We start from the raw sequence: 27539 nt of genomic DNA on the forward strand, positions 1-27539 counted from the left end.
AGCATTTGGACCATCCACTGTACAGGAGAGCACCAAGTCTTATCAAGATAACAGAAGTAGTGCGTATACCAATAAATATGTATAGTATGTAAAGCTAAAAGCAATATAGCTTAGTATCATATACCATTCATTAGTATCAGGCAGTGAGCTCCGCTAATGCGTGACACTTATGAAGTGAGACTCAGATTTACTGGTAAGTAGATGGCATTATGCGCAACTTTGCCTACACGGCTGTAGCCTTCATTTAACTACTGTGCCAAGAGGAATGAATTGTTCACTTTACACTATAATTTCCCCTCTACAATAGCGATACTATAATGTCTAAACTCCTAAGGTTCTCACACTACTTTTTCACATTGTAAATTTTGAGCCACCCCCGGCAAAAGGAGCTCTCCCCGTATCAACCCTCGGAAACCAACTACCTTCTACCTACCTACGTGGAAAATAGGAGAAAGTACGTTGCTCTCGTCTCCACACTACTCATGTGTCAGTTGCACCCATTTGGATACAAGACTTGACAGAAGTCCAACTCCACAATTTCAACCAACACTTCAATCACTGCCATACTATAGTATCAATGCCTGAATTACGTCGTTCCACCAGAGTGGCCAATGCTGCTGCGGCCACGGCCACCTCCACCAAGAATGCTGTTGTTAACTCTGAGCCTCCAAAGAAGAAAGCCAAAAAGGCTGCCGACAATAGTGAGCAAGTTTCATCATCATCTTCTACTGAATTACAAGTCGGTGATAAGATTCCAGAATTGACTTTATTGGATGAAAATGAGAACGAAATCAACTTGGCCGAAGCCGCTTCCAACTCCAAGTACTTGGTGATTTTTGCTTACCCCAAGGCACTGACTCCCGGATGTACCAGACAAGTGTGTGGGTTCCAGAAGAACTATCAATTCTTCCAGGATAATAAGGTTACTGTGTTTGGACTTTCCTCCGACACCCCCAAGGCTCAAATGAACTTTGTCACCAAGCAGCACTTGGAGTACCCCTTGTTGAGTGACCCAGGAAAGAAGTTGATTGGTGTATTGGGAGCAAAGAAGTCACCATCTGGGATCAAGAGATCTCATTGGATATTTGTCGATGGAGTCTTGAAGGTCAAGAAGATTCAGATCAGTCCTGAGGCCAGTATTGAGACTGCTAAGCTGGATGTGGAGACGTTTATATCCGAAGATGACGGAGTCAAGGAAGAGCCTAAGGAAGAGCCTAAGGAAGAATCCAAGGAAGAAGAGCCTAAAAAAGAATCTGTTTCTGAATCTGCTCCCGAGTCAAATCCCAAGACAGAATAAACTTTCAACTTATATTATTACGATCAATTATCTTATGCCACGAACTATATAAACCAAAAGTTAACCACCTGATTATTTCTTAACACTTCTCTTAACAAAAATCAACGAACTAACGAACCCTAATAAGATAGTCACAACCTTAGTGGCCCACCACCAATGTTGTATGGCAAATGAACAATAAGAGAACTCAAAAGCCCAATGACCAGTTTCCTCATTAAATGACCCGGTAACTAACCCTGTTTGACCTTCATAATCTCCCATCATTGCCTTAACAACTACTTCTCTAATAGGGGCTCTGGTACTGGCCTTACTCTTTGTCTTTTCTGCTACCCATTCATTATCAACATAATTATAGTAGTTGTTGCATCCAACATGATCGTGTCCAGTAAGAATGATACCCTCTTTATCAGCATTGGGGAAGACGATATCCAATACCTTTTGCGATGTTTCATACGTTAAATGGTTCTGAGAACGTAATTTCCCATTCTTATAAGGTTCACGGTCGTAGTTCTCATAGTACCGGTGTTGAGGCCCATCAGCACATAATCCGTCTCTCTTATAGAATGGAATATGAGTCAATAAAACCGTTGAACCTTTAAAAAGTGGGTTGGCAATAGTTTTTAAATGGTCCAAGAATGACCATGTGAAGTCAATGAATTCTTCTTGTAATGCTGGACCCTCCAACGTCATGGAGTTCAATACAACTATACGCCATTCCTCAGGTTTCCCTTGGTTATACGTAATGACATAATTATCTTGACCAAATAAGTATTCAAACCGAGCCATGTGCTGCCATGTAGCATCTCCACTATACCCGATATCATGGTTCCCTGTTAAGTTAATAAACATAGGAACTTGGGTGTTAGGATACTTGCGTTCGGGATGAACCCAATCGTAGACATCTTCGTAAGACCGAGACATGAACCGATCCTTTTTGTCCATGTACATTTGATCATTCAACCACGTATTCCAATCGTAATCTTGATGGTGTTTCCATGCATCTAACACTGTTTGCTTATATTCGTCGGGTCTAGGGAATAATCGTTCGACAAACCTATGGGTTCGATTGTAGAACTCCAGATCATATATCCACTGCAGAGAAAAAAGATCTCCCATGACGGCCACATGAGTAGGATGTAACCGTTTCAGCATGATGTTATAGATGTGACCCAAATAGTAATCGTTCCCATAGTTATCGAGACGTTTGATGTATTTGGTCAGGGGCCAATTACCGTTGATCTGAGGGTCTCCAAACGTAAGCATATGGATGTCTTTGACCTTGCCGGCTTTATCGTACGCGCTTTCATTGTCATCTTCTTCCAAATCCTGGAACCGGGGAAAGTTAAGAAGAAAGAGTTCCTTCCATCGTGGGGGCAAAAGATCAGCAATACCACTGGTTGATTTCATTTCAAAGGTGGAATGGGAAAACTTGTGCCACGTACATTGGCTGGCTTCGTTTAGGATGTTGGGGTAGAAATAGATGAACGCATTGAGCACAATGGTCGTAACAAAGAGTACCGCTCGCAAGCCCTTGAACACAGACATTAAGCGGAGACAAGGGTATACGCTATATATACTATACGTTATATGTTACACGTTATCTTTTACTGGGGATCACATTATATTTATTTATATTCAGTGTACCCATGAGATTGGTAAACACACGACTATTTACAGTCTCAATATAGTTTTATTCTGTAGGTACCACCAATATGCTACAACGTATACCAATAAATAGTGACTATATTAGTGTCGTAACTCTTTTGTGAATGTATAAAAAAGTATATATATATCGTATGAATAATTGTGTTTAGACAGCTTCTTTCAAGGCATTGTTCAACTTACCGAGCTTAGAAACAATAGAAGCATCAACAGTTTTTTCACCAACTTCAACAATCAAACCACCCAAGATTTCGGGGTTGACAACATTGTTCAACTTCAAACTCTTACCCTCACCAACCAATGAAGACTTGGTAATGGAAGCTTGTAACTTCTTCAAGATCTTGGAATCCAATGGCTTAGCAGAAGTAACAGTAGCATCAACAACACCATTGTTGGCATCGTTCAAAACACCGAAACTCTTGTAAACACCATCAAACTCAACCAAACGGTTGTTTTCAGCCAAAACTTGTAAAAAGTTGGATACAGTCTTGTCCAACTTCAAGCTTTCGGAAACAGTGTCAACAACAATCAAACGGTCATCTATGGACAAAGCTGGAGAGCTAAAGTACTCTTGGATCTTAGGATCCTTTTGAAGCAATTCCTTAACCTTACCTAATGCTTGGTAAGACTTTTCAATGGTGGAATCCTTTGCGGAAGCTGTGAACAAAGCAGCGGCATAAGTACCATCCAATCCAAATAATTGCACTGGTGGCTTGACAGCCTTGCTGGCAGTAGCCAATGAACGGAAGAATACACGAGATGACATAACTGACTAGACTTAAGTATACACAACAATTGGTTGGAGTATCAGCTCTCTACAAGTTCTTCTTTAATCTTTACTATGGTCGAAATTTTTTTGTATATGCTGATCGTGCGACACCGCGATTTGATTGGTGGACGTTGTGCGAGTCCTGGGATTCGCACTGTAGCATATAAGTAGTCGTGTATGAACCGATTTATTCTGGAAAATTTTCACTACCAAAGTCAAGAGATCAGACTGTAGCGTATAGTTACTGTGACACGATAGACAGTTACATTCATTGAAGATGATGATGTTAAGGAGTCGTCTTGCAACCCGAGTGTGGGGTTCTGTGTTTCCTGGGACCGGGGCGGCTGTGCGGTTTGAAAGCACTGCAACTCACAAGTCACATCTTGACGAAACAACCGATTTAGAAAAGAGAGACGAAACTTATAGAAGACAGCAGAAATTGGCACTGGCCGAAGTTAAATTGAAGTACTACGCCAACGGGTTGAATCAACCTGGTTCTACCAATTTCTGGAAACCTATCCATGACCATTTGCACAAGGGTAAACCTGTTAGAGAATTGACAGTACCCAAAAAGAAGACGGCTGGTAGAAACAACACCGGTAAGATTACCGTAAGAGGTAGAGGTGGTGGTCATAAGCAAAGAGCTCGTTTAGTTGATTTTTTCCGTAAAGAAGGAGGTAAACATAAAGTATTACGTATTGAGTACGATCCTAATCGTTCTGGACATATTGCCTTGGTGGAAAATGAAGATACGGGTAAATTATCGTATATTTTGGCAGCATCTGGTTTACGGGCTGGTGATACTGTTGAATCATTTAGACCCGGTTTGCCTAAAGATTTCTTACGTGAAATGAAAACCACTAACAATGGGGAAATCGATGAAGCACTTTTAAACGCTAGAATCATGCAAAGAGGTAATTGTTTACCGTTAGAAATGTTACCTGTGGGGTCCATTATCCACAATATTGGGTTACAAGCGAATGGTGGGGGGAAAATGGTCCGTTCAGCCGGAACTTTTGGCCGGTTGTTATCCAAACATCCAGAAATGAATAAGGCTGTAGTCAGATTAAGCTCAGGAGAACATCGTTATGTTGATTTGAAATGTACAGCTACATTGGGAGTTGTTTCCAACAAGGAACATCAAGCTATCTCTTGGGGTAAGGCTGGTAAATCTCGTCAAAGAGGGTTCAGACCAATTGTTAGAGGGGTGGCTATGAATGCATGTGATCACCCTCATGGTGGTGGTAGAGGTAAGTCTAAGTCAAACAAGTTATCACAATCTATGTGGGGTCTTAAGAAGTTTGTCAAGACCAGAAAGTTCTCTAATGCCAATAGATGGAAGGTGCAAGACAGACCCAGACGGTAAACCTTGTAAATAGCTTGTATATATTAATTTACACGAGGGACGGACTAAAAAACAATATCAAACCCTACAAAACCTTTCCATTTCGTCTGTTCCGCCTTGAAATATAGGCCACCAGAAACAGACAAATACTCGTGCTAAATCCACCAATAATTCGGTGTTACCCGTGAAATAGAAAACAGAGCCTACAATTAATGCTATACCAAATAACAAGATGCCCAAGAACCCTCTGTTGTTGTAACAGGGTCCTATGATCTTCTCTGCAATGTACACCCAGAGACTCGTAATCAAGTCGTAAATATTTTGGGGGACTCGCCGTGGCTCTCCTGGAGGACACGAATGAAAAGGCAATAAAGACTCAAGTTCGGAAGTGTTGGGTTTACTAAAGAGAGCACCCAATCTACCAATCGTGGTCCCTAAACCCGCTCTGGGTGCTGGTGGTCCTGTTCGTTCTGGCGTACGATCTGCACTTGATGATGCATGCGACAACGTTTGTAATTGACTTGAACCAAAACTCATTTGGGAAGCAACAAGGGCCAAATCGTCCAAGCTCTTAGTTATCTCAGAGGGATACGTGTCTGATTGTTCTGGTAACGGCATAGTCAAGAATAGTATTGTATTCGATAGTATAGTACTCTATTTAGTATAAATAAGTTTAAGCGCCTATTCTCAATTCAATTGCTGCAAAAAAAAGGTAAAATGTATACGGATTCACCTGAACTCAAATTTGCGCGCATCGGGTTCCAATCGGATAATCTCCTCGTAAAGTTGGTCGATTGTTCGTAAAAAAACAATATACGACTCATACTCTACCTTGTAAAGTGAAGCTACGTAATGCTTCAGTCGACGGAATCTGTCAAACTCTAGAAATGAATGCGTCATAATCAGATACACTCTTCTTCTGGAGGGGATATAAGTTGGATCAATGGCCCTCGCTTGCAAAATATCATCTACTTCTTCTTTATAGGGAATAATGACATCATTATAGGAAGCAAGGAATTTGCGGCATTCTCCATAAAGTCTGGTGGTTATAAGTGCATCTATTACATCTAGTTTTGCCTTGCGTTCCAAAATCGTACATAAGTACAAGTCAAGTCCATCGTTACGTTCGTCGAGTACGGCTGATATTCGGCTAAGCATTTCGGCTTTCTTGTTTAGTGAAGATTCTTGCTTCCAAATAGAATGCTCATATTGTTCCAATTCTTCTCCATATCTATCAAGACGCTGTTGAAGCTTGTCCAATAGGATTCTTAAGGCCGAGGCACTATCCAATGCTTGGTCAAAGTACTCAAATGATGCAGTGGTAGCTGGTGTTTGAGGAATGTCATATTTGTTAACCAACTGGCCAAGCGATTCTTCGTAGGAAATTTCTCCATGAGACAGAACAAAGTGTTCCACTACATCACTAATATCGGCAACGAGTCTCTCTGGAGCCGACTTGGTTGAAGGATACTCGAACGCTACTCCTGTACCGGTATCAGGATTTGTAGATCTCAGAGTCGGATACTGTCCAATTTCTTGAACGTCGTCTTCTTGTAGTTTAGCCTTGTCAGAAGAGAAGTGAAAGTAATTAAGGAGCAGCTTCATTTTAATTTGCGTACAACACAACCTAAAGACAACCAAAAAGTACAATCTAATCATATATAGATTCTCTGTGTACTCAGATCTGTTTCAGGAATTCATCATGAGCATCAAATCTTCATCTTCACTATCTTCACCTGTGACAGACTTGCCAGGACCACGACACACCTCAGCATAGTTTGGGGTCTCGTAAATAAACGGTTTATCCGATCCATTAGACTCGTATTTGTCTCTCAGGAAGAATGCCAATTCATTAATTTCCAATATAACTATGGGCAACCCAATGATAGGACGAGATCTGAAGCCTTGTGTCAACTCTTGTACCAGGGCAAACCTCAAACGCGCCTTATGCACCACCATATGAGTATTTACAGTTTCATATGTAATACGCTGCTGATACCGCAGCTCAAAATCAACTATTGTAGGTCTGAATGGAATAATGACAAACATATGATGAGTACCATCACATATTATGGCGTTCATATCATTGGTTGACGACGATTTCAGAACCCATCGGACTATCTTTACAAGTCGAGGACGCGCATGCGGATCAATAACATCAGACGCAATAAGATCACTCGTATATTGCTTCTCTGCATCCACACTGCATAAGACACTATTTAGTAGCCAGCTGCTTAAGATTATCGGACTACCTGACATAGATGGTTCGTATGAAACATATACATACATCACTCATACATTTGAAAATTTTCGTCAGTCTTTGTACTAACATATATATATATATATATACATATACAAGCATATTAGCTTCTACAGCTGAGAGGTATTTTTAAGAGAAAGCCGCTTATTGCGCTTTTCTTCCGTCGTTCTCGTACGTCTCTTGAGTTCACGCTCTTTCCGTTTCTCAAAATCGTCATCGGTCACCGGGAAAACATTGAGAAACTCCTTATACTTGGTTTTCTGAAGGCCCATTTCATCTAGACGGATTATCATGAAGTCGTAAGCAAACGTCAAGTTAAGATCTTTGTATTCTAGTTCACATCCGGAAAAATTACTACGGAAAATGTTCCCCTTAACCCGAGTTTTTTCCAAATATTCTCCGAGCTTTTGCGCTTCTTGTTGCATACGTCTATCATCAAAAACCATACTACTGGTTTCCTTGTACCGAGTACTGAAATGAGTTAATAAAAGGTTTCTGCAGTTCATTTGTCTAGCAACTTCAATGGCCTCAATCACAGTACTATGTTTTTTGGCAATAGCCTCTTCCATTAAGCCGTTATCTAACGAAGCCTCATGGATTAATAGATCGGAGTTACGGCCAGTGTGCACAAACTCACTATTGGGTCTAGTGTCACCTGAATACGATACTTTGAATGTGTTTTCATTGGATGAAGTATCGTCTAAATTAAAGGTAAAACTGCATGAATATGCCCACGAACAGTGGAGTGCCCTCGCCATATCCACCCTTTGGATATTCAAGTCTCTATACAACTCCAGTATGGTATCTGCATTATTTGTACCTTTCAATATTCGAAGGTTCAGTGGGGTTCTGGAGTCATATAACCTTTCAAACTCACCTATAGGGATTTGCTCAATCTCTCTTCCGCCATTTAAAAACTCTTCACAGCTTATGTACCTTAATCGAGTCATATCCACATGAGAAGACATCTGCTTTTCAAGTTCGTACCATTCAGTAAGGAACTTGCCATATTGCCATGGGAATATCAAGTAGAGCTTTCTTTTGTTGTCGGCATTGTACTTGAACCATTCATCAACAACACTGATTATTCCCAAGTGATGGTCAGCATGTAAATGACTAAGATAAACCATTTGAAGTTCCTTCATCACCTGAATAAAGTGCTCCTTATTGTTATGTCCGAAAGTACGAAGCATAGTTCCTAAAGTGTTCTCACCACCATCAAACATTATAGAATTGTACGACTGATGCCCATTGTCAACTCTGGGTATTCTGACAATAGATGAGATTACGTTCCTGTGAATTGAAGGCAATGCAGAACCAGTACCCAAAGTGATCACTTGCACTTGATCCTTTAATGAACCCTTGTTATTATTTAAAGAGACTGGCTGGTCATTAACAACGTCTTCCATTTGGTAGTGTTGGCCAAGTGGTTCAATGCTACTCTTGAACATTTCTTCCCATGAATGGGGAACCACAAACGAATCGTCCAACTGGACTTCTCCTGGCTTGACATCAAAAGCTTGACACGACTGTAACTTGTGGACTAAGGGAGACTCCCCTTCTAAAGACTTATAGTCTTCATAGTAGGGCAAGTTGAAGTTATTCTTCAGTAAACACTTCAACTTCAACACTGTGAGTGCAGAAGTCTCATGCATTAAGGTGTCATTTACAAGCAGAGCATGGCTTATGACATGATGGCAGTTGTGGGGGAACTTTTCGATGAACTCATTATATTCAAACAGTTTATAGTCAACCTCCGGTCCCAAAAAATGATACACGAGTCCATATTGTTCTCGTTCATTTACATGTTCATCCGAGAACCATACCGGTGACTCCAAGGTGCTCTTTAAATAGGAGTTGTTAGGAATATCAATCACAGCTACTCTAGGAAGATACAGTGGTGCCCCCATGACTTGATCCGGATAAACCATTTCTCCGGTTTTGCTTTCCACGGCCTCTCCTTTAGTCAATTGCGCAAAAGAACGTCCTTGCGGTACACCCAACTCAATTGCTCTCTTGGGATTGAACTTGCCTCTAATAGGAGCAAACTTGACGATATAGTTCATTGAAGGTTGGAGCGAAGCACTGACCATCAGACTCACCAGTGGTAGCTTTGTATGAACATGAAGTGCATCAGTACTTGGATCCGACGTGTATGATTCTGGGTCATCACTGTTAACCTTTGAAGTGTCAAGAGGGAACATCAACGAGGTGAGTTTTTGCAATTGAGTATGTATTTTATTGGATATCAGTGTATCAACTGTACGATCTGCACTATTCCCAATTTTAACAGGCACAACAGTAATCTTGCCGTCTACTATTGGAGATTTACCTTCAACAATCCTAAACTCAACCCCCTTCCGGAAAACAAAATATCTCCATGTAGCCACTATGTAGTGCGCTATCTTTGACGAATTAACTACCACTTCAAGTCCCTTTTTGGTAATGTCTCCAACGGTTAAGAACATTCCTGGTAAACCCCCAATCTTGGACCAATCGTCCAAAATACCAGTCATGAAAAGACTTCGAAGTTTGGGGAATCTAACTCGCTTTTCATTCAGTATACGTTGTGTACCCTCAGGTATACTACCGAAAAAGTAACGATACCCTTCATTTGTAGATAGAATTATACAGGGTCTTCGTAAATCAGAAGTTCCGTGTGAAAGTGTGGCAAAAGTATATAAATTGGATCCTGTAAAAGGACTGGGGGTCCCACCTTCATCTTCTGGATCTGCCATTCGGGGTTGAGTTGTTGACGTTGCCGGAACAAACAGCTTTGTCTTTGATTTGCTGCTGCTGCTGCTGCTGCTTAAGAAACGGCCGGTTGCTTTCAATAACCGCACGATGAAATAGGGTACAAAGACGAGATCTTGTTAATATTTTTCCATCTGAAGCAGTGAGACTTCGATAGACAATATTTAAGTGGCAAATGGGTGTAATTTAGATCACTATTTTGCTTTATAGGCTTGATGCTCATCTTTGATTTCATTCTAACTGTATCCGGAATAGACTTTTGATTACGCAATCAAAAGACATTGTTGCTAACCTCGGTTTTTACTGTGTACAGGACATTGTCATTTCCTATCTGAGTACCTTAACTATAAATAAGAACTGCTCCCCACCAAATAATAGAAGGAGACGCAAGCTTCCATTTTTATAGTCTTCAGCGATAAGAATGTCGCTTGAGCTTATCGAGAAACCTTTCCTGTTCCCGGGTTCAGAGGGGTATGTTGCAGGCGACATTCTCCGGAGTCTATACGCACAGTACACTGATTTAAATCCGCCTCCCTTGACTACGGGTCATGAATCATCCTATAAGAGTACACTTGCATCGCTTCCTGTTATCAGAAGGTTTATCGGAAGAAAGGACGAGAAGAAGGAAAGGATTAATCGCTTACAGGGGGATTTAAGACAGGCAGTCACTTATGATCAATGGTACAGCATTGCCATGAGATTAGACGAGTTGCAAAATAACAATTCGTGGAAACTGAACCCCCAATCTGACTTGTATGATTATAATTTGATCTATTCGAGTCTCATGGATCTTAGAAACTCTCGGACAAACGGAGATTATAAAATGCTCTTATATTTGGTCAGAACTACTTGGACAAGAAACATCGGTAACATGGGTAATGACCAATTATATAGACATTGTTATGTGGGTACCAAACGTTTGATTGAGGAATACATCAACGAATGTCAGTTGGCATTGGACTACTTGGTATCCAGTAAAATCGATCTTGATGATCATTATCTTTTGGGGATGCTTATTCAAACTCGAAAAAACATTGGAAGAACAGCTTTGGTTCTTTCGGGTGGCAGTACGTTTGGGATATTTCATATTGGTGTATTGACAACATTATTGGAAGCCAATCTTTTACCTCGGATTATTAGTGGTTCTTCGGCTGGTTCCATTATCGCTAGTATTCTTTGTTGTAATACCAATGAAGAAGTGGCTTCCATTGTGTATTCGATCACAGAGACCAAGTTTAACATCTTTGAGATCCAAAACAGCTCTAAGGACTCAGGTAAGTTTAAGAACGTATTGGAGCATCTAAGCCATTTCTTGAAATATGGTACTTTGTTTGATATCGACGGTCTTAAAGAAACTATGATAGCATTTGTTGGAGAGCTTACATTCAGAGAAGCCTACAATAGAACAGGAAAGATTTTGAATATAACTGTGTCCCCGACTTCTATTCATGAACATACAAAGCTATTAAACTATTTAACAGCTCCTAATTGTCTTATCTGGTCTGCAGTTTGTGCTAGTTGCTCACTCCCAGGAGTCTTCCCATCTATTAGTATTTATGAGAAGGACCCCAGAACAAACGAAACTCACGAATGGAACAATGATGTGTCCATGAAGTATGTTGATGGATCTGTGGATGGAGATTTACCTATTGTAAGATTGCTGGAGATGTTCAACGTTGACCACATTATTGCAGTGCAGGTCAATCCACACGTGGTTCCAATTTTGAAAGTCTCCGTAAGTAATGTTGGAGGTGAGATTGAAAATGAATTGAGAGATAAGGGAAGACGTTTGTTAAATAATATCTATGACTTTGTAACATGTGAAATGATTCACTATTTACAAATCTTATCAGAATTAGATATTTATAAGAATCTCTCCTCCAGAGTTATTTCTGTTTTAACCCAGAAATATTCTGGTGATATAACAATCCTTCCAGATTTCCACGTTTCGGACTTTTTGAAATTATTTGAGAATCCAACACCTCAATTCCTACTAGATTTCATCATTAGAGGTGCTAGAGCATCTTGGCCTAAGGTTACAATTATTAATAACCATTGCAGGGTTGAATTTGCTCTTGATAAAGCTATTACTGCATTGAGAACAAGGATAATTACTTCCTCAACTAATAGAATATTATACAAATCTTATGGACCAACTTATGAAAATTCTAAAAAGCCGGTACCAATTTCCATTCCTAATCAACACAAATCCACACCTTCAACACCCATGAAACCAACGGCTCCAACCCTTTCAAGACAAAACAGCGGTCTTTCTCGACATTCAAAACGTTCCTCAATGTTCAGATCCTCTAGGAAATCAATGACTTCAATTAATTCCCTTATACATGGGAATGAAAATCTTGAACTCAATGGAGAGAAGAAGAATGAAAACTTTGCTAACGAAGGTACGCTAAGACGTTCCTTTTCCTCCAGTTCCAGGAGAATCCGAAAGGCTAAAAGCTCTGGTAACTTCAATGTGACCTTCTCAGAACATGTTAGCCACGTGCATCCAGTACAGTTTAGTGAACCTACTGATTATAGCAATAATAAGAGAATATTTGAATTAGATAGTCCAAAGCTAGTTACAAACAAGATGCCATTTGAGATCAAAGAGGTGTGCCAAAAAGAACCAGCTTGTTTACCACGGAGATCCTCTGCTTCTTTGAACAGTTCAATTGTTGGGTTGAATCGTTTGAAATACAATGCTTCAAGAAACAGTTCACAGTTTAATTTGAACGACATTAATATTGATTCTTTCAGCAAAGACTTGAGACGAAAGTTGATTATGAACTCCAAAGACCAACCAGAAGCCAATTCTTCACAATCAAGTGAAAATTCGTTCGTATTCAAGGGTGATTCTGATGCCGAGTCATCTCCTGAAGGAGTTCGGAATAGTCGGAGACCGTCTATGGACGAATATGAACTAGAAAGGGCCATTAAACTAAACATGAAAGATCTTGATGATCTTTATGGAGACTAAAAAGAAAAGGCTTATTCATCTTTTATGAAACTTAAAAGAATGGGTACCAACATTCCTATCAAAGAGCATATGAATTCTGGACCAGAAAGGCTTGTTTTATGAGTATGGTATTGCTGTAAGGTTTCTTCACTATGACTAGAAGAAGGAGGAGCAACTTCTTTTGGAGCAGAAACCTCTATTATCACATGAATCACCACGTATAAGAAGGTACCTCCACTGAAAAGAAGAAGCACTCCAATATATGGGCCACTTGTTAATCTGAAGATTTGAATGATGAGATAACTGAGTATGCCACTGAATGGGGTTGACAAAGCAAAGAGTAATAGATGGATTTTGATGATGTTATGGGGCATTCCCAGTCTGGCAAGAATAGTGGTCAAGCTAAAGGAAGCCGGGATCTTATGGATGATCAATGCAACAAAGAAGACCATTTTAAACGATGAAGTTGTAGATGCAAAGGTTGACCCTAAAGATATTCCATCCACACCAGCATGGACCAAAAGACCCACGGTTAAAGACTCTTGAAACACCAGCTTTGCAATGGTAAGTAGTTTATTCTTTGGTTGTTGTTGATATTGTTGCTGTTGTTGAGAGTTGACTTCCGAGCCAATGTCCACGTCAATAACTGGTTTCCAACTTTCACTTAATTGACTTGCTCCTAAGGCATTGGCAAAGGTAACAAAGTTATCCAAGATGTATAACAACACGAACCCCAGAAACAAGGAGAACCCAATGATGGATCCTGCGACATCTCTGCTATCATCTGCTATGGCGTCATATAATGATTTCACACCTTCCGGTATAACCAATAGCACTGAGGTCCCCATAAGCATACCCATAGAGAATGTGGATAGGTAGTTCAACTTCAGCTCCATCACCTTCCAATTCAACGGTATCACACCGGCACCATAGGTGACACCGGCCATTACAGCTGTTAGTATAATCAATTCTAGAGCACCCATGATTTATGAGGAAGAAGAAGATGATGATGATGATGAAGGACCCCAGATTTTGATACGTACATGTTAAATATGTATGTATAGAAGACGGACGGCATATAATGGGATTGGTTCTGCACGAGGGTGCCTTTTATTTTCTAAGACGCACCGAATACGTATGCTAAGTTTTGTATAATAAGATCAAGCAAGCTATGGATTTTTTATATAGTAAATGTATAAGCCATTGTTTCATTCGAAGAAAAAAATTAAGCTGAATCCAATTAAATGACTTTGAGCAAGATATCAACACCTCAATACAGTAAAAAGTTATTGATGGTAACATTAAAGTTTAACTTGAGTATGAATATACTTACCGTACAATATTCCACTATGTGTGTGATGAGTGCATGCCTCGTACTTTTGGATAAAACGAATTAGCCGCAAGTCATATTAATAGAATTCTCAAAGCATATGCAAGAGAAGTATGTAGATTGTATTATTTATTATAGAGAACCATGTAATGTTTATGGATATGTTCAGCCCATCATCATTTATTACACAAAACAGACGCGACTTAGTCAAACAATTTACTATGTATAAGTAGCACGCATTGACAACAATATTACGTATTATAAACAATCCTTGTATGGTGTCCATATAGCACTTGATTCTAATGAGCCATGTCATCGGAGTTGGAACTACGATTGCAGCGGTCAATAGCACTATTCAAACAAAAGAACTACGCTGATGCCTTGACTGAGTACACCGAGTTGATCCAGACTGTAAATGAAATACCCATACCTCAGATCAAAAAACTACGCGTATCGCTTTATAACTTGCTGGAGACTCCGGTATTTGGACCTGTGGTACATCCGAGGATAGGCACACTACTTGATGGCCGAGCTGCAACACTAGAGAAGTTAGGACAATATGATTTGGCCCTCCAAAGTGCAACCAAAATAACTACATTGGAGCCTTTGAGTTGCAAGGGTTATATAAGAGTAGGAAAGATTCTCCAGCTCCTTGAACGTAAGGAAGAAGCCTATAAGGTCTATCAAAAGGGACTCTACTTGATCAAGAGAGCTCAGAAGAGGTACGGCATTGCTGTTCCTGAGTCGTTGTATGGCTTACTTAAGGAGAACTACAAGCATTTGAATTCACAACTATTGAAAAGGTTCAGAGGCAACAATAACAACTCCGATAGTGCCATTATAAAAGCTCAACAATTATCTACGGCCGGTCTACAACGGAAATTTGATCAATTAGTCCCCTTAAAACGGTCTGCCTCTTCTGGATCAGGTTTTGATCTGAAACGGTCTCATCACAGCAGCAACGTTGTACTTGACCCTTTCGAATACCTACCATTTGAACTACTTGACTTTATCTTTTCATTATTACCAATGGCTCACGTTCTACGGTGTCGTACGGTATCACGAAGATGGTGCACGTTGATTGATAACCTCCCACATTTGTTTGAGTTCAAGTGTAGGAGTTCTATAAGTCTTCAACAGTTCCAAGCAGGTGTTCAGTTCCAAAGAAGAATCACTCGACTGACTAAATATGGCAAGATCAAAAGTATGTCTTTAAAACTTGACACGAAGGATACAAAGATTTTGGATTATGCCTTAGAATCATTTGCTTTCAAATTAGAATCACTTCTGGTTCAAAATAGTCGGTGGAATCTACTACTGATTTTGAACAGAATAACTAAAGAGAGTAAAAAGCTGTTCTTTGTGAATCTAGAATCGTTGCTGTTAACCATAGGATTACCGTTGAAGTGTTTGGCATTTCTTGCTGCAATTGCTCCTCAGTTAAAACAGCTAACAATAGTCAGCACAGACAATAACTATAATGTGAAGAGCTTGAATCTCAATCCTATTATAGGAAATGCAGATCCCAACAACAAATTTAAAGCCTTAGAAGCTGCCAAATTGATCTTCCTACCAAGGGAGAACTTACCACCATTGAAGGACCAACAAACTCTTCAATGTTTGGGCCATAATCTTCATTCATTTACACTTGTTTGCCAACATTGGGACAATCCTTCAGGACCTTGGTTCATGGATTGGTTGGGCTCAAACTCAAATTTGAAACAGCTTTATCTTGAAGGAAATGGTATTGCCATCTCTACATTGTTTGAAACATTAAGTCGAAGTTCCATTGTTCTTGATTCATTTGTTGCTAGAGAAGGTGTCCCAAGCTCCGATAATTCATTGGGTAACTTAAGTCCTCAAGTTCAATTTCCCTTCCTATTCAATGTTCGTTATCTTGATTTCTATGGTATTCTGGCAACCTTTAGATTCCAAGAACGACTACTTCAAATTCTTTCCAGCACTCAAGGGTATGTTGAAACCTTAAATTTAGGTAAACTGGGTCTTTGCTTCGAGGGATATCTGCCAGACACTCGATCAGGCTTAGGCTTAAGAGATATTTTGAGGCTTTGTCCAAATTTGAAGCACTTATTTCTTAATGAATTGCTGCTTGATAATCATTCGCTTCTTCTATTCAATAAAGCCTTTCATTCGTTAGGAAGATCTCATCTACAGACTTTAGACTTAAGTTTTTGTACTTCTATTACGGGAACGGGGTTAATTCGACTATTTGATGAAACAAATAACTTTCGGTTGACAATTGATAAACTAATTCTCGATGGAGTTCTGGTGGATCCTGCTACACTAGGGTATTTGGTAAGATCAGGATATATTGCGAAAATTCAGAATGATCCTATAGCAAGAAGATGGGATGTATTTGGTATAAGATCGTTGATCAGGCACAAGACATAAATGGGTTCATTGTACATACATATACATATTCATACGTTTACAGTTCCATGCGTCTAAGCTTCTTTGCTTGATGCATTGAAGGCATGTATTCCGCGCTACCGTTTCTCATTATCAAAAGCGTAAAATATGAAGTGTAAGTTGAGATGAGCATCAAGCAGTAGCTCCAAACAACATCACATAGAATTAAAAAAAATATGGTTACCACAAGAAGCGGGAAGAAGCTTAAGTTCAACGAAGATGGAGAATTAAGTCCGTCGGAAGACTACCATACTGCTGATGAAGTTCCTTCTCAAAGTGAGGCTTTAGGTGAAGAACAAGTTTCAGAGTCTGAGTCCAACTCAGGTTCAGATTCCGACTCTGATTCTGATGATGCACCTGAGGAAGAGTCGACCACGGGAGCGAGAAAAGCTGTTGTACTTAAACAGCGAGCCGAGGCTCAACGGGCACAAGATTTAAAGAACAAGGAGAAAGAGAAGAGAAGACAAATAGATTTGAGAAACAAAGAACAACAGGAATTAAAACGTGCTAAAGAACAATCACAAGTACAAGAGACACAAACTTTAGAGCAATACCATGGCCAAGCGCTTCCTGATTACTTACCAGAAGATATGTTTGACAGTTTGCATGATGAGGAAGTGGGCCAAGACCACGTAACAAAGCCAAAGACTAAAGGAACTCACAAAAAATTCTCCGATGACTTAAAGGAAATGAAAAGACAACTCAAGATGGAGAAATTGAAGAAACTAAGAATGGCCAAACACGAAACTGTTAGAAAGGGTCCAGTGCATGTACAAGTAGCATCTTTTGGAGGTAAAAGTAAGACCGTTCCTAAACTGGAAGTTAAAATCTTAGACACAAGAGAGAAGTGGTTGAAAAGGAAGTCTGTGAATCGGAAATAAATAAACTTTGAATTCCTGTTATAGGGATTCCCTAACTTGTATATTAGTTTACTATCTAGCCATAATATTGGATAAGGAGAATTCCGAAACCTTAAGTCATTAGTAGTATTGGCCACCTCATTGTGCGGGAGAACTGGCACCCAACCTCCCCAATTCAGAAGGTCCGGGCTCGTGTAACGATGTGGATTTAAAAGAACTCATTTCACCTCCAAATTCGTCCCCCTTAAATGATCGGTTTTGCGAGAACATTGACCGTTGATTGGTCACCCCATCTAGAGCTTCACTCGCTTGTTCATGTGTTTCTTGGAGAATGCTATTATCATAGTCGTGTATGTCTTCAGGGGTTAGCTTAATAGTAGTAGGTGGTCTACGCAACATGGTAGGGTTTGGAATGAGGAGTCTAAAAGCCTATCAATTTAGTAATGTTAACTATGTTTAGCTTTGGTGTGTTTGATATTATGTTCTGGTCGTGTGTCCGGGTAACCCTTTGGAGCAAAATAAGAGTTCAATATGAATAAGAACAAACCAAATATTATAATAAGTCACTTCCTTTTTACATTCATATTACTCTTTGGCATGTTAATTACATATGTAAAGAGTACTATTTAACATACACCTATAACCATATTAACCGTATATTATTACCTTACCTTACCTTTCCTTTGTGAATTAAGTTTTCCAGAATTAAGTTTACCTGTAATATTTTTGTTGGCTGCAAATTGTTCTAGAACGCCAAATCTTTCATCCGTAGTTTGGGACAATAAGGACACATCATGTGATAGCATCGATGGCAATTGAATCTGTTGGGGGGGTCAATGAGAATCTGACTGGATGAACTATTGTTATTATTAATGTTGTTGTTGTTAGGTCTATCTTCTGGTTCTGTTATTGCACTTTCAGGGGAACAAGGACCCAGATGACTTTGAATGGAGGAAGTTTCTTCTTCCAGGGGTGATAATCCAGCCGGTGGAAATGATGCGGAGTGTATTAATGGAGGAAGGGATAATGAATTACTGGAATGGTGGCGTTCAACGCCACTGTTGGAGTATATGATTTGACTATAGTACATGATTTTCTGTAGGTGTGAAGAAGGGGGTTCAACTAATTGGCAAGTGCCCGGTTCGTTAGTTAAAGTTGAATTGGGAGATGAAGTTGAAACTGGAGTAGTTGAAGTCGATAAGGAGGATGTGTATGGAGTTATTGATGACGTTGATATTTCATTACGATTTTCTGTTAAACAGTCTTCAGTATCTGATACCTGAGATGATTCTGTCGAATAAATGGAAGAGTCGGACCCGCCGTTTTTATAAATTACTGACCCGTAAGATTGGCCACAGTTGCAACAGTACCACTGGCAAATAGAACTACTGTTTGATCTTTTGTGCATATTCATCCATATTGGTTCTATCAAAATAAAGAAAAATACTAAAGTTTTTGGGGGATTTCTAACTGTTAAACTCTTTAATTAAACGCAGCTAGATATCAATTTGATATAAATATACCATTAATGGGATGGGAATACACGGTTTTATGTATTCAAATGCAAAGCTCCAGTGATACGTTTATATAATGCACGATGGGCAATGCATTTCATGCGCATTCGACGCATGTTCAATAAGTACTATTGGCAAATTTATATATATCCACATGATGCATGAACGATAGAGTTAACCATCACTTTTCACTTGTCTGAAAAACTACATAGTTAAGGCAAGGTCATATTATACAAGAGCATACTGTATCTCATTCTTTACACCAACAGGACTAGACCACCGTTCAGGCGTGCAAGCGACTTGGTCCACATTTAATTTAACACATACTTAGATGGAACAATGTGAAGCGCAATGCATGGTTTTATCCTTTCACAATGGATAAAAAACTGTGGGACTTTTTGACACCATGTATCAGAAGACTATTGCATTTCTTAAAAATCGTTTTTAAACTCTAAAAGACCTCCAACTTAAGTGAGGCAGAATTACAATGATACATATTCATAGCATGATGTCTTGGTAATGATTGCTTTAAAAACGTCAAGGCGACATGTTCTTGTATAACATTTTGTTGTTTCAGTGTAGACAGACGACTCCGAATGCGTGGCGACCACACGCGGGCTTTAGACGGTCTAGGCACGCGTTCTGGACCGGGTCTTTTTCCCTTCTCTGTAGCAATGCAGGGGTTTATGGAATGCTACTATTCGCGATTTACAACACTTACAATACTCTATTGAGCTAGTCGATGTTGGCTACTGATGGTTGTTATAGACACCATTGTATTCTGATATATATAATCTAGACTGGTGGCGGGGGGGAACATCTGTAGATTGAACTTATTTCAGCATAATGCAATCGAGAACCAACAATGAGAAGTTAGTCATACAATAACTTAACATAACGGCTACAAGTAGTGCGTTCTGGAATCATCCCCACTTAAATTCGAGGCCCTTCAAAGTATCTTAACGGCTGATCTAGAACAGAGCCATTCTCTTTGGTGGGGAAGGCAAGTTGAGTTAAGTTGACACTATATCAGAAAAGATCTAGCTGAGTGGCGAAATTATTAAGTACATATGTGGTTTCACTTGATTCTATTTCTAAACGGTATCTCTTGGTTTCGTTTGAGATCAATGATTCGGGTGAAATATTCTGTAGGCAAAATACCTGTTTCACCGACCCCTTTACTGAGGATCACATCATTCTTACTTCTGTAGAATTCTATCCCATCAGACATAGCCTTTTGAACATCAACATATATCACTGTATTTGAATATTCCTTTACTCCAGCAACACTGTTATTCCCGGCTTCCTTGAAATGGATATGGTTTCTCTTCATCTTACTGAGGCCTCCGCTCGCAAATATGGCATCTAGAGTATTGAAGGTTGTCTTGTGGAAAACTTCTTTACTGGGGAATGTCTCTGGAGTTAAGAATTCAAGTTCTTGGTCGCCGACAGTGGTGATGCTGTGTCCTTGGTTGGCACATATGTAGTATAACCCATCACCATCTCTCTTTTCCATAGTGAATCTTTGTTTGGCATTTTCTTTAACTATGCGTTCAATGTCTTCAAACGTTGTTTTGAATGACCGTAGTCTTCCATGTTTGAGAAGGTCATCTACAAGAACGTATCCCTTGGAATCAATGGCTATGTTTAAGGCCGTGGCCTTGTGACGAAGTATACCCGAAAGTTGCTTTGAAATAAGTACGTCACGTTTGTCTGACATTAGAGATGGTTATGTACTGGTTGTGTTCTCAAATTGGATTTGACTCAATGTTTTATGTATACCTTACAGGTGCTACTTTTATGACTCACCTGCTACTGCTTAAAACTCATCACATTGCCTGTATTCTATACAGTATGGCCTTCACTATGACATACTAATTAACTTGTATGTTTATAGGTATGTACTAGCAGTGTTACAGCGTTATTACAGGTATTACGACTGCTCATCAATTTTTCCTTATATACATAATTGTAACCTATAAAAAAGATACTTCACCACTTCCTTAACGTTTCAATCCAGAGCATGACTTGACTCCTGCCAAAGATCCCATATCCTTCTTGGGGTTCTTGATACTCTCGTTGTCTCCCAACTCTGTTTCAGAATGGATATCCAATAAGTACTTACCGTTGTCTTGTTTTTTAGCTTGAACAACATTTCTAACCAAAAATTGACTGATACCATTCAATTTGGTCACTTCTTCTTGTATCAAAGACTCATCACTTAATCCACGATGCTCTTCAAATCCTTCTCTGATCTTGGTTCTAGCAGCAGTCAAAACAGGGACATCCTTCTTGAACGCCACCTTGGTAGCCCTCAACGCATTTCTATAAGCCTGTAATGCAGACATCCTTACTGAAATCAAGTTTGCTATATACTTAGTACTGTTATCACCAATCCACTTGGTATGACTTGGTGTGAAAAAAAATTACTGCTTTTGAGTCACTTTTACTGCCTATATATTGACGGCTGCGAAAATATTAATGCTATAAAGTTTATATAACGAGCTTTTCTATGGAATAAGTTGGAATCTTCTTTGCTACCTCTATGCCGAAATTGTCAATGTTTATTATGGAGTCCAATTGTTGTTGTTGTTTGTCGACGATCTCCCCATTACTAACAGAAGCAGAAGCAGAAGAAGATGCCTTGGGACTCTTCTTCTTATTCCATTTCTTGTACACTGATTCGCTGGCCAAAAGTAACTGGTCGGTCATGATAAGGTTGTAATTGTTCTGGACAAGTGAGTTGACCTTCTTATCAATAAGATCGCTGAGCTTGTTGATAGTAACAAGTGACCAATTGAATAACCCTCCAACATCCATTATAGCTTGCACAAGGATCCAACTGTTCATACTATTGGCAACAAGCAAATTGTTCAATGCTTGTTCCAAATTGAACTCAGTTTTCCCCATAGCCAAACTTTTGAATTCACGAGTGATCTCATGAATGGAATATTCTGTGTTCACTCGACTCAAAATATCTTCGAAAAGGCCCAATTCGGTCTTAGCGTCTGTTTCAATAAGTTGCTTCAAAATCTCCTCCAATGACAAATTAGGACATGTTCTAACGGCCTGGTGCAATAATGTAGAGTCTTCTAAATTGGCCAACAATGGAAGTAAACCCTTGGTATATTCGTAAGGGAACAAGGAATTGGTCAATAAATACACTAAAGTGAACTGTGGAATGAATTCATTGTTGATAAGCTTTACAGTCCCCTTTTCATCGATTTTGAATATCAAACCCAAACATTTCTTAACAAAGTTAAGATCCAATGCCCTATCAGTTTCCTCATCAAATTCTTGAAAATGATACACTTTATTTTTACCTGCTGCTTTGGCTGCCGTTTGTGCTAATGATTTCTTGGGTTTACTTAAGGATTTTTGGATAGATTCCCATGATTCTTGCTTACAATATGGAACCACGACTCTTTCCCAATTGTTGACATCAGAATTGGTACTAAGCTCATGCAATTTCTCATAGATCTGGTTTAGTTCAATCTTGGATGCATTGGTTTCAGCAACAAAATCTTTATTGACAATGTTGGCTACCCCATGTATTTCATTGGTGGAGGTCTTGTGGAGCGATTTGCCTAAACAATCACTTAATTTATTCAAGGATGTATCAACATTCATGACAAATAATTGGGTGGTGTTCTTCTTATTATTGTGGGATACAAAGTACACATTTGTCTTTCTGGTATTCATTGATGAACCCTTGACACCAACAACTTGTGAAAGTGCAATCATATCTGACTTTTCTATGGTATATTTGGCCAACAAACTTTCAAATGTCACATTAATAAGATATATGGTATTTCCAAGGGATATAAGAAGTCTGTTGGGAGCTGGAGATAAAATGGACGATATTTCTGTATGCTTTGGTGAGGTGAATAAGGAGGAAATGTCTATAGAGTTTTTGATTTCAAAGTCGCTGATTTGGATGCATTCTATGACTTTAGATTCAGGGTTGAGTTTGTACAACATTCCTGCGTTGTATGTGTAATGGTTTTCATGAGTATAATCAAACTCATTTGATGACTTAACTTCAAAAAACAAGCTGGAAAAGTCCAAAGAAATTAATTTGTATACCACTTTCCCGGCACATGTACCGGCGATCAACACCAATAACTCGTTATTAAATTCTGAGATGAATTGATGGAAAAGTATTCTGTCTAGAGAGATATTGGTAGATTCCAACTCTTCAAGTTGACCGTTCGTCAACTTGTATAAGACTATATAGCCCTCACAAATCACAGCAAGTTCTTCTGACGAAAGGAACTTGACAGCATGAGGTCTGTTGGTCAACTTGATTTCAATTCTGATAGGTTCGTCTGCTCTGGAATCAACAACTAGTAACCTGTTGGATTTTCTCTCTGTGATTCCCATAGCATATAATCCTTTATACGTATCTTCAGAATCTTTCCCGGGTTGAGCAAGCTCGTCCATGCATTCCAATACTGCTGCTGGGTTTAATGGATATGACCATATAAGTTTGGGGGTTGGTCTGAGCACATATGAGCCTACAAAGGACTTTGTAATACCAACCTTCAAATAGGAAGCATCAATTTCAGAAACTTGTGGAAGTATGAGCTTTCTTAAAAGCGGTAAGTCTTGGACACGAGGCAACGTAGCCAACATATAAGATTCACTCAACGACATGGCTCTGGCTCCTATGGTATGGTTCCTTTTCTTCACTATTGGTGCCATACAAAATTTTCAGATAAATCTTAGACCATCAAATGTCGTACTTGAGATGGCATCGCGAACTCCAAAAATGGATAGTGTCGCATTGTTACGTAAGCTCACGTTGAACTAGTGACAAAAGAGGAAAAGGGGGTTCAATATACGGAGTGGTATAAGTACCCCAATTGTAATGGGTATTTGCCCACCATTAGTAAACGTGATAAGATAATTCATGTCATGTCAAGATACTTTAAAGGTATTATTATATTTCTATTTTATCAAGTCTATAAAGCACGTTATCCGAAATCTATTATACATAAAGGTGTGTTTGTTTTACAAGCAAGCACTTAAGCTAACACTTCAGGGTTAGCATAATGATAGTCAGTCACCAGAATCTTGAACTCATCTGTTTCAGGGTTGTATTCTTCAACCTTGAAAGAGCTCAAGTCATCGACAACAATGTCGGCACCAGCATTCTTCACTTTCTCTGGACCATATGTTGAACAGATACCAACGACCATGGCGCCAGCACCCTTACCAGAAGCAATACCAGCTGGGGCATCTTCGAAAACAACAACCTTCTTGGCTGGGTTTTCGTAACCCAACTCATTTCTAGCAATTTGATAACCCATGGGGTTTGGTTTACCTTTAGAACATTTTTCAGCAGTGATAAAAGTATCTGGTTTGGTGATAGTCAACAACTTCAACCACTTTGTACATAAGGGGTAAGTACCGGAAGTAACAATGGCCCATCTTTGTTTACCGTCTTGTGTTTCTTCTTTAGAGAATTTATCTAAAGTTTTGACCAACTCAACGGCACCAACAATGGGTTTAGCCTTATCACCGAAGGAATCGGGAATAGCAGCTTCCATAGCAGTAACCTTTTCTGGAATGGCATCTTCTGGAGACCACTTGGCAATCACATCAAATGTTCTAACACCATGGGAAGTTCTAATGATTTCTTCTGGGTTAACATGAGGTCTGGTTTGTGCAAAATCTCTCCAAAATTCAGAGATGGCACCAGTTGAGTTGACTAAGGTACCGTCGCAATCAAACAATGCAGCATTGATATAAAAGATAATTGGTTGAGTAGCTAATGTCATGTTTGTGTGTGTGTGTGTGTGTTTAGTAGGGCTAACTATGAAGAATGGTGAGTTGTCCTTAACACTAGTGATTACGTCGGGGGATTAAGTTCCTTTTATATAAATCCTTACTACAAGACTCATCTATTGGACTATAAGCATGTGTGTGTGCAGGTGTGATCAACTAACCACTGTCTCCGAAAAAGAAAATATACCAAATCTCCTGGGCTAAAAGCACACAATAACAACAATGTAGCCAACGTGCTAATTGCGACAATCAGTCCGCGCTCCCACAACGTATGCATTTGTAAGTGCATGCATAAGGTATCTTCCTCTTCCATGTTCCTCCGACATGCTATGTAAACTCCCGGATGTGAATGTTTGATGTACACACCCAATAGTTTTAAGTTGTACCAGTACGTAATGGTACTCTTCATGTTTTATGACGTTACTACTTCACTGATAGGTTAAACAATAAGCCGTCCTTTATTATTTTTTTAATGAAATTAAGGATGAATGTTTACAGGTAGTGAACGTTTTTCTCGTTTATTTTACGTATTTCTTTTTCATAGAGCCGTTATCAGAATGCAGTTAGTTTTCCTATCATCACATGTTTCAAACACAAATCAAGTGTGAGGAAAAAAAGAACTCCTAACCAGATACTCGTGGAACCTGTATATACAATATCTCATCGCATGCTCTTATGGTAGAAAAAAAACGGGTGATTACACAACAGATGACTCCCTTGACAGCGAGATAAAGCTATTCGAAGTTCTTCAGATCAGCATAATGCACTTTGATTGAAAGCTGCCTCCTGTGGAGTATGGATAAAGTCGATAAGTCCGGATCAGCATCAGCCGTAAGCTCTCATTTGGTTATATAATGCGTGTTCAAACCGGCTTTATTAGCAAATTTTACGGTTCAGTGTTGCAGAATTGTTTGCAATCATCAAACGTCAGTGTGCGCCATGGCTTGGAATGTTTTTCCGTGTTATGTTACGTCATGATTTAGTGAATACAATTAAAATAGTCTAAACTACCACCGGTACTTGATATTAGGAATGCCAAAAGTTTTACAGTATTGTTCTGTCTGGTTGTTGGGCCAATAGGTTAGCACTTGTTTGTGATCCAAATCGCTTTTTTCCTGGGACAAAGTCGGCGCTATAATCTCAAAGTTCTCAGGAATACGTAATGCTACGTCATTATCGGCAAATTTTATCTCAGATTCCAATTCTTTGGCAATAAGCCTCATAAGTTTTATGTAAATGGGTGTCTTTTCCGGCAGTTTTCCAATCAAAGAGCGAGAATTAAGCGATTTCCATTCCTTCTCGTTTTGAACAATAAACGTTTCAACCACTTTGTTAATGCAAATTGACCTGCGATCGTAAAAGAGACTGTCTGGATGCAGAATAGATGGGTGATCTTGTACAGGTTCAATATCTAGAAATTCAAGATACTTTCGTTTAGGAAGACATTTATCAAGGGCTAGAAACTCAGTAGTATCTCTTTTCGGTGCAGGAGATGAAACTGTCTGTTTTGTGGCACTAGGTTTCAAATCTTCATCTTCTGATTCCATATCTAACTCTATCTTTTCGGGATTGATGTCGTCATCATCCATATCTAAATCAATTAAGTCCTTATTATTCGTTGGTATTTGTGTCTGGGTCGAAGGTAGTTGGTGTTTGAACTTAACCCTATACCGTACATGCATGTGAGACAGGAACCAATACCGAGGCTTCAAATACTGTAGGAGGCATTTGTTTACGGGACTTCCTAGATATCCTTTGATGGAATCGGCTCTAAAGTGTGGTTTGGTTTGAAACAATCTCTTGGAGTCTCCTAGGAGTTCAATACCTTGAGGCCAATCATGGGACAACACAATGTCACCCGGTGTCTCTTCCAACAACATTTTGAGTGTGTTCTTTGGATTCACATGATATACAGTTCTAATTGATTTTTCAGTGTATGGTAGGATTTCATCCTTATAGTAGTTCATCAGGAAACTTTTGGAGTTATAGATTCCACTTAACCCCGAGATTTTAAGTCCGCGAAACCAAATTGTTCCATATTCCCCCAAAAAGTAGATGTTAGGGGCTACCCATCCACCATATTTCAACTCCTTCAAATAGGAGGAACTCTCGTGGTTCCCACCTATGAATACAGTTAACACTGGTGCTGTTCTTTTCCCTGAATAATACTCGTGGAAATCTCCCAATTGAAGATATTTGGCAGGAACTGCCATTCCTTGGAGATCACCTCGATTTCGAATAGCTTGAAAATCTCCACATATAAGAAGCAAGTCAACTTGAGACGAAATCAACATAGAATAGATCTTATTTAACTGTCCATGACAGCATCCTTCGACGGCTATATGGACCATGGCTGAAATGCGTACAGTAATACTTTGATCAGTAGAAATTAAACCTTTACCTTTTAGCTGGGGTTTAAAACCATCGCGATATTTTGGTGGGGTACTAATTTCCGTTCTCAGTAATACGCTATACATAAGTAATTAACATACTGTTACTAAAGAACCATACTACATCTTTCTGTTTCTAGGAATAAACTATAAGTTGAATTGCAATATGTGCTATTTTA

At 39.3% G+C, this 27539-nt stretch overlaps 16 protein-coding genes across 16 annotated transcripts; 6 read left to right on the forward strand and 10 right to left on the reverse strand.

The window, feature by feature from the left end:
* Positions 1-577: 577 nt before the first annotated feature.
* DOT5 (thioredoxin peroxidase) lies at positions 578-1297 on the forward strand (the record flags this gene model as incomplete). Its single annotated transcript, XM_043195637.1, has 1 exon — positions 578-1297. The coding sequence occupies one exon, from the start codon at positions 578-580 to the stop codon at positions 1295-1297; it is 720 nt and encodes a 239-aa protein (XP_043049810.1).
* Positions 1298-1369: 72 nt separating this feature from the next.
* Positions 1370-2842, reverse strand: KQ657_004991 (uncharacterized protein; the record flags this gene model as incomplete). The annotated part of the gene is made up of 1 exon (XM_043195638.1): positions 1370-2842. The coding sequence occupies one exon, from the start codon at positions 2840-2842 to the stop codon at positions 1370-1372; it is 1473 nt and encodes a 490-aa protein (XP_043049811.1).
* A 265-nt stretch (positions 2843-3107) lies between these two features.
* Positions 3108-3725, reverse strand: ATP5 (F1F0 ATP synthase subunit 5; the record flags this gene model as incomplete). The annotated part of the gene is made up of 1 exon (XM_043195639.1): positions 3108-3725. One exon carries the CDS (start codon positions 3723-3725, stop codon positions 3108-3110), a length of 618 nt encoding a protein of 205 aa, XP_043049812.1.
* A 280-nt stretch (positions 3726-4005) lies between these two features.
* MRPL2_2 (mitochondrial 54S ribosomal protein uL2m) lies at positions 4006-5094 on the forward strand (the record flags this gene model as incomplete). The annotated part of the gene is made up of 1 exon (XM_043195640.1): positions 4006-5094. One exon carries the CDS (start codon positions 4006-4008, stop codon positions 5092-5094), a length of 1089 nt encoding a protein of 362 aa, XP_043049813.1.
* Positions 5095-5151: 57 nt separating this feature from the next.
* KQ657_004994 (uncharacterized protein) lies at positions 5152-5691 on the reverse strand (the record flags this gene model as incomplete). The annotated part of the gene is made up of 1 exon (XM_043195641.1): positions 5152-5691. One exon carries the CDS (start codon positions 5689-5691, stop codon positions 5152-5154), a length of 540 nt encoding a protein of 179 aa, XP_043049814.1.
* Positions 5692-5802: 111 nt separating this feature from the next.
* KQ657_004995 (tRNase Z) lies at positions 5803-10071 on the reverse strand (the record flags this gene model as incomplete). The annotated part of the gene is made up of 3 exons (XM_043195642.1): positions 5803-6623; positions 6801-7190; positions 7509-10071. The coding sequence occupies 3 exons, from the start codon at positions 10069-10071 to the stop codon at positions 5803-5805; spliced, it is 3774 nt and encodes a 1257-aa protein (XP_043049815.1).
* A 437-nt stretch (positions 10072-10508) lies between these two features.
* KQ657_004996 (uncharacterized protein) lies at positions 10509-13067 on the forward strand (the record flags this gene model as incomplete). Its single annotated transcript, XM_043195643.1, has 1 exon — positions 10509-13067. One exon carries the CDS (start codon positions 10509-10511, stop codon positions 13065-13067), a length of 2559 nt encoding a protein of 852 aa, XP_043049816.1.
* Positions 13068-13078: 11 nt separating this feature from the next.
* On the reverse strand, positions 13079-14029 carry KQ657_004997 (Mn(2+) transporter; the record flags this gene model as incomplete). Its single annotated transcript, XM_043195644.1, has 1 exon — positions 13079-14029. The coding sequence occupies one exon, from the start codon at positions 14027-14029 to the stop codon at positions 13079-13081; it is 951 nt and encodes a 316-aa protein (XP_043049817.1).
* A 656-nt stretch (positions 14030-14685) lies between these two features.
* Positions 14686-16788, forward strand: KQ657_004998 (DNA-binding SCF ubiquitin ligase subunit; the record flags this gene model as incomplete). Its single annotated transcript, XM_043195645.1, has 1 exon — positions 14686-16788. One exon carries the CDS (start codon positions 14686-14688, stop codon positions 16786-16788), a length of 2103 nt encoding a protein of 700 aa, XP_043049818.1.
* Positions 16789-16982: 194 nt separating this feature from the next.
* On the forward strand, positions 16983-17687 carry BUD21 (Bud21p; the record flags this gene model as incomplete). Its single annotated transcript, XM_043195646.1, has 1 exon — positions 16983-17687. One exon carries the CDS (start codon positions 16983-16985, stop codon positions 17685-17687), a length of 705 nt encoding a protein of 234 aa, XP_043049819.1.
* A 376-nt stretch (positions 17688-18063) lies between these two features.
* Positions 18064-18949, forward strand: KQ657_005000 (uncharacterized protein; the record flags this gene model as incomplete). Its single annotated transcript, XM_043195647.1, has 2 exons — positions 18064-18071; positions 18769-18949. The coding sequence occupies 2 exons, from the start codon at positions 18064-18066 to the stop codon at positions 18947-18949; spliced, it is 189 nt and encodes a 62-aa protein (XP_043049820.1).
* A 1309-nt stretch (positions 18950-20258) lies between these two features.
* TPT1 (tRNA 2'-phosphotransferase) lies at positions 20259-20900 on the reverse strand (the record flags this gene model as incomplete). Its single annotated transcript, XM_043195648.1, has 1 exon — positions 20259-20900. One exon carries the CDS (start codon positions 20898-20900, stop codon positions 20259-20261), a length of 642 nt encoding a protein of 213 aa, XP_043049821.1.
* A 283-nt stretch (positions 20901-21183) lies between these two features.
* Positions 21184-21528, reverse strand: MZM1 (uncharacterized protein; the record flags this gene model as incomplete). The annotated part of the gene is made up of 1 exon (XM_043195649.1): positions 21184-21528. The coding sequence occupies one exon, from the start codon at positions 21526-21528 to the stop codon at positions 21184-21186; it is 345 nt and encodes a 114-aa protein (XP_043049822.1).
* A 145-nt stretch (positions 21529-21673) lies between these two features.
* On the reverse strand, positions 21674-23836 carry UTP8 (Utp8p; the record flags this gene model as incomplete). The annotated part of the gene is made up of 1 exon (XM_043195650.1): positions 21674-23836. The coding sequence occupies one exon, from the start codon at positions 23834-23836 to the stop codon at positions 21674-21676; it is 2163 nt and encodes a 720-aa protein (XP_043049823.1).
* A 371-nt stretch (positions 23837-24207) lies between these two features.
* On the reverse strand, positions 24208-24963 carry RHR2 (glycerol-1-phosphatase; the record flags this gene model as incomplete). The annotated part of the gene is made up of 1 exon (XM_043195651.1): positions 24208-24963. One exon carries the CDS (start codon positions 24961-24963, stop codon positions 24208-24210), a length of 756 nt encoding a protein of 251 aa, XP_043049824.1.
* A 1014-nt stretch (positions 24964-25977) lies between these two features.
* Positions 25978-27321, reverse strand: DBR1 (RNA lariat debranching enzyme; the record flags this gene model as incomplete). The annotated part of the gene is made up of 1 exon (XM_043195652.1): positions 25978-27321. The coding sequence occupies one exon, from the start codon at positions 27319-27321 to the stop codon at positions 25978-25980; it is 1344 nt and encodes a 447-aa protein (XP_043049825.1).
* Between the last annotated feature and the right edge of the window lie 218 nt (positions 27322-27539).

The sequence above is a fragment of the Scheffersomyces spartinae genome, assembly GCF_019049425.1.
Source record: "Scheffersomyces spartinae strain ARV_011 chromosome Unknown scaffold_8, whole genome shotgun sequence".
Lineage (NCBI taxonomy): Eukaryota > Fungi > Ascomycota > Pichiomycetes > Serinales > Debaryomycetaceae > Lizanozyma > Lizanozyma spartinae.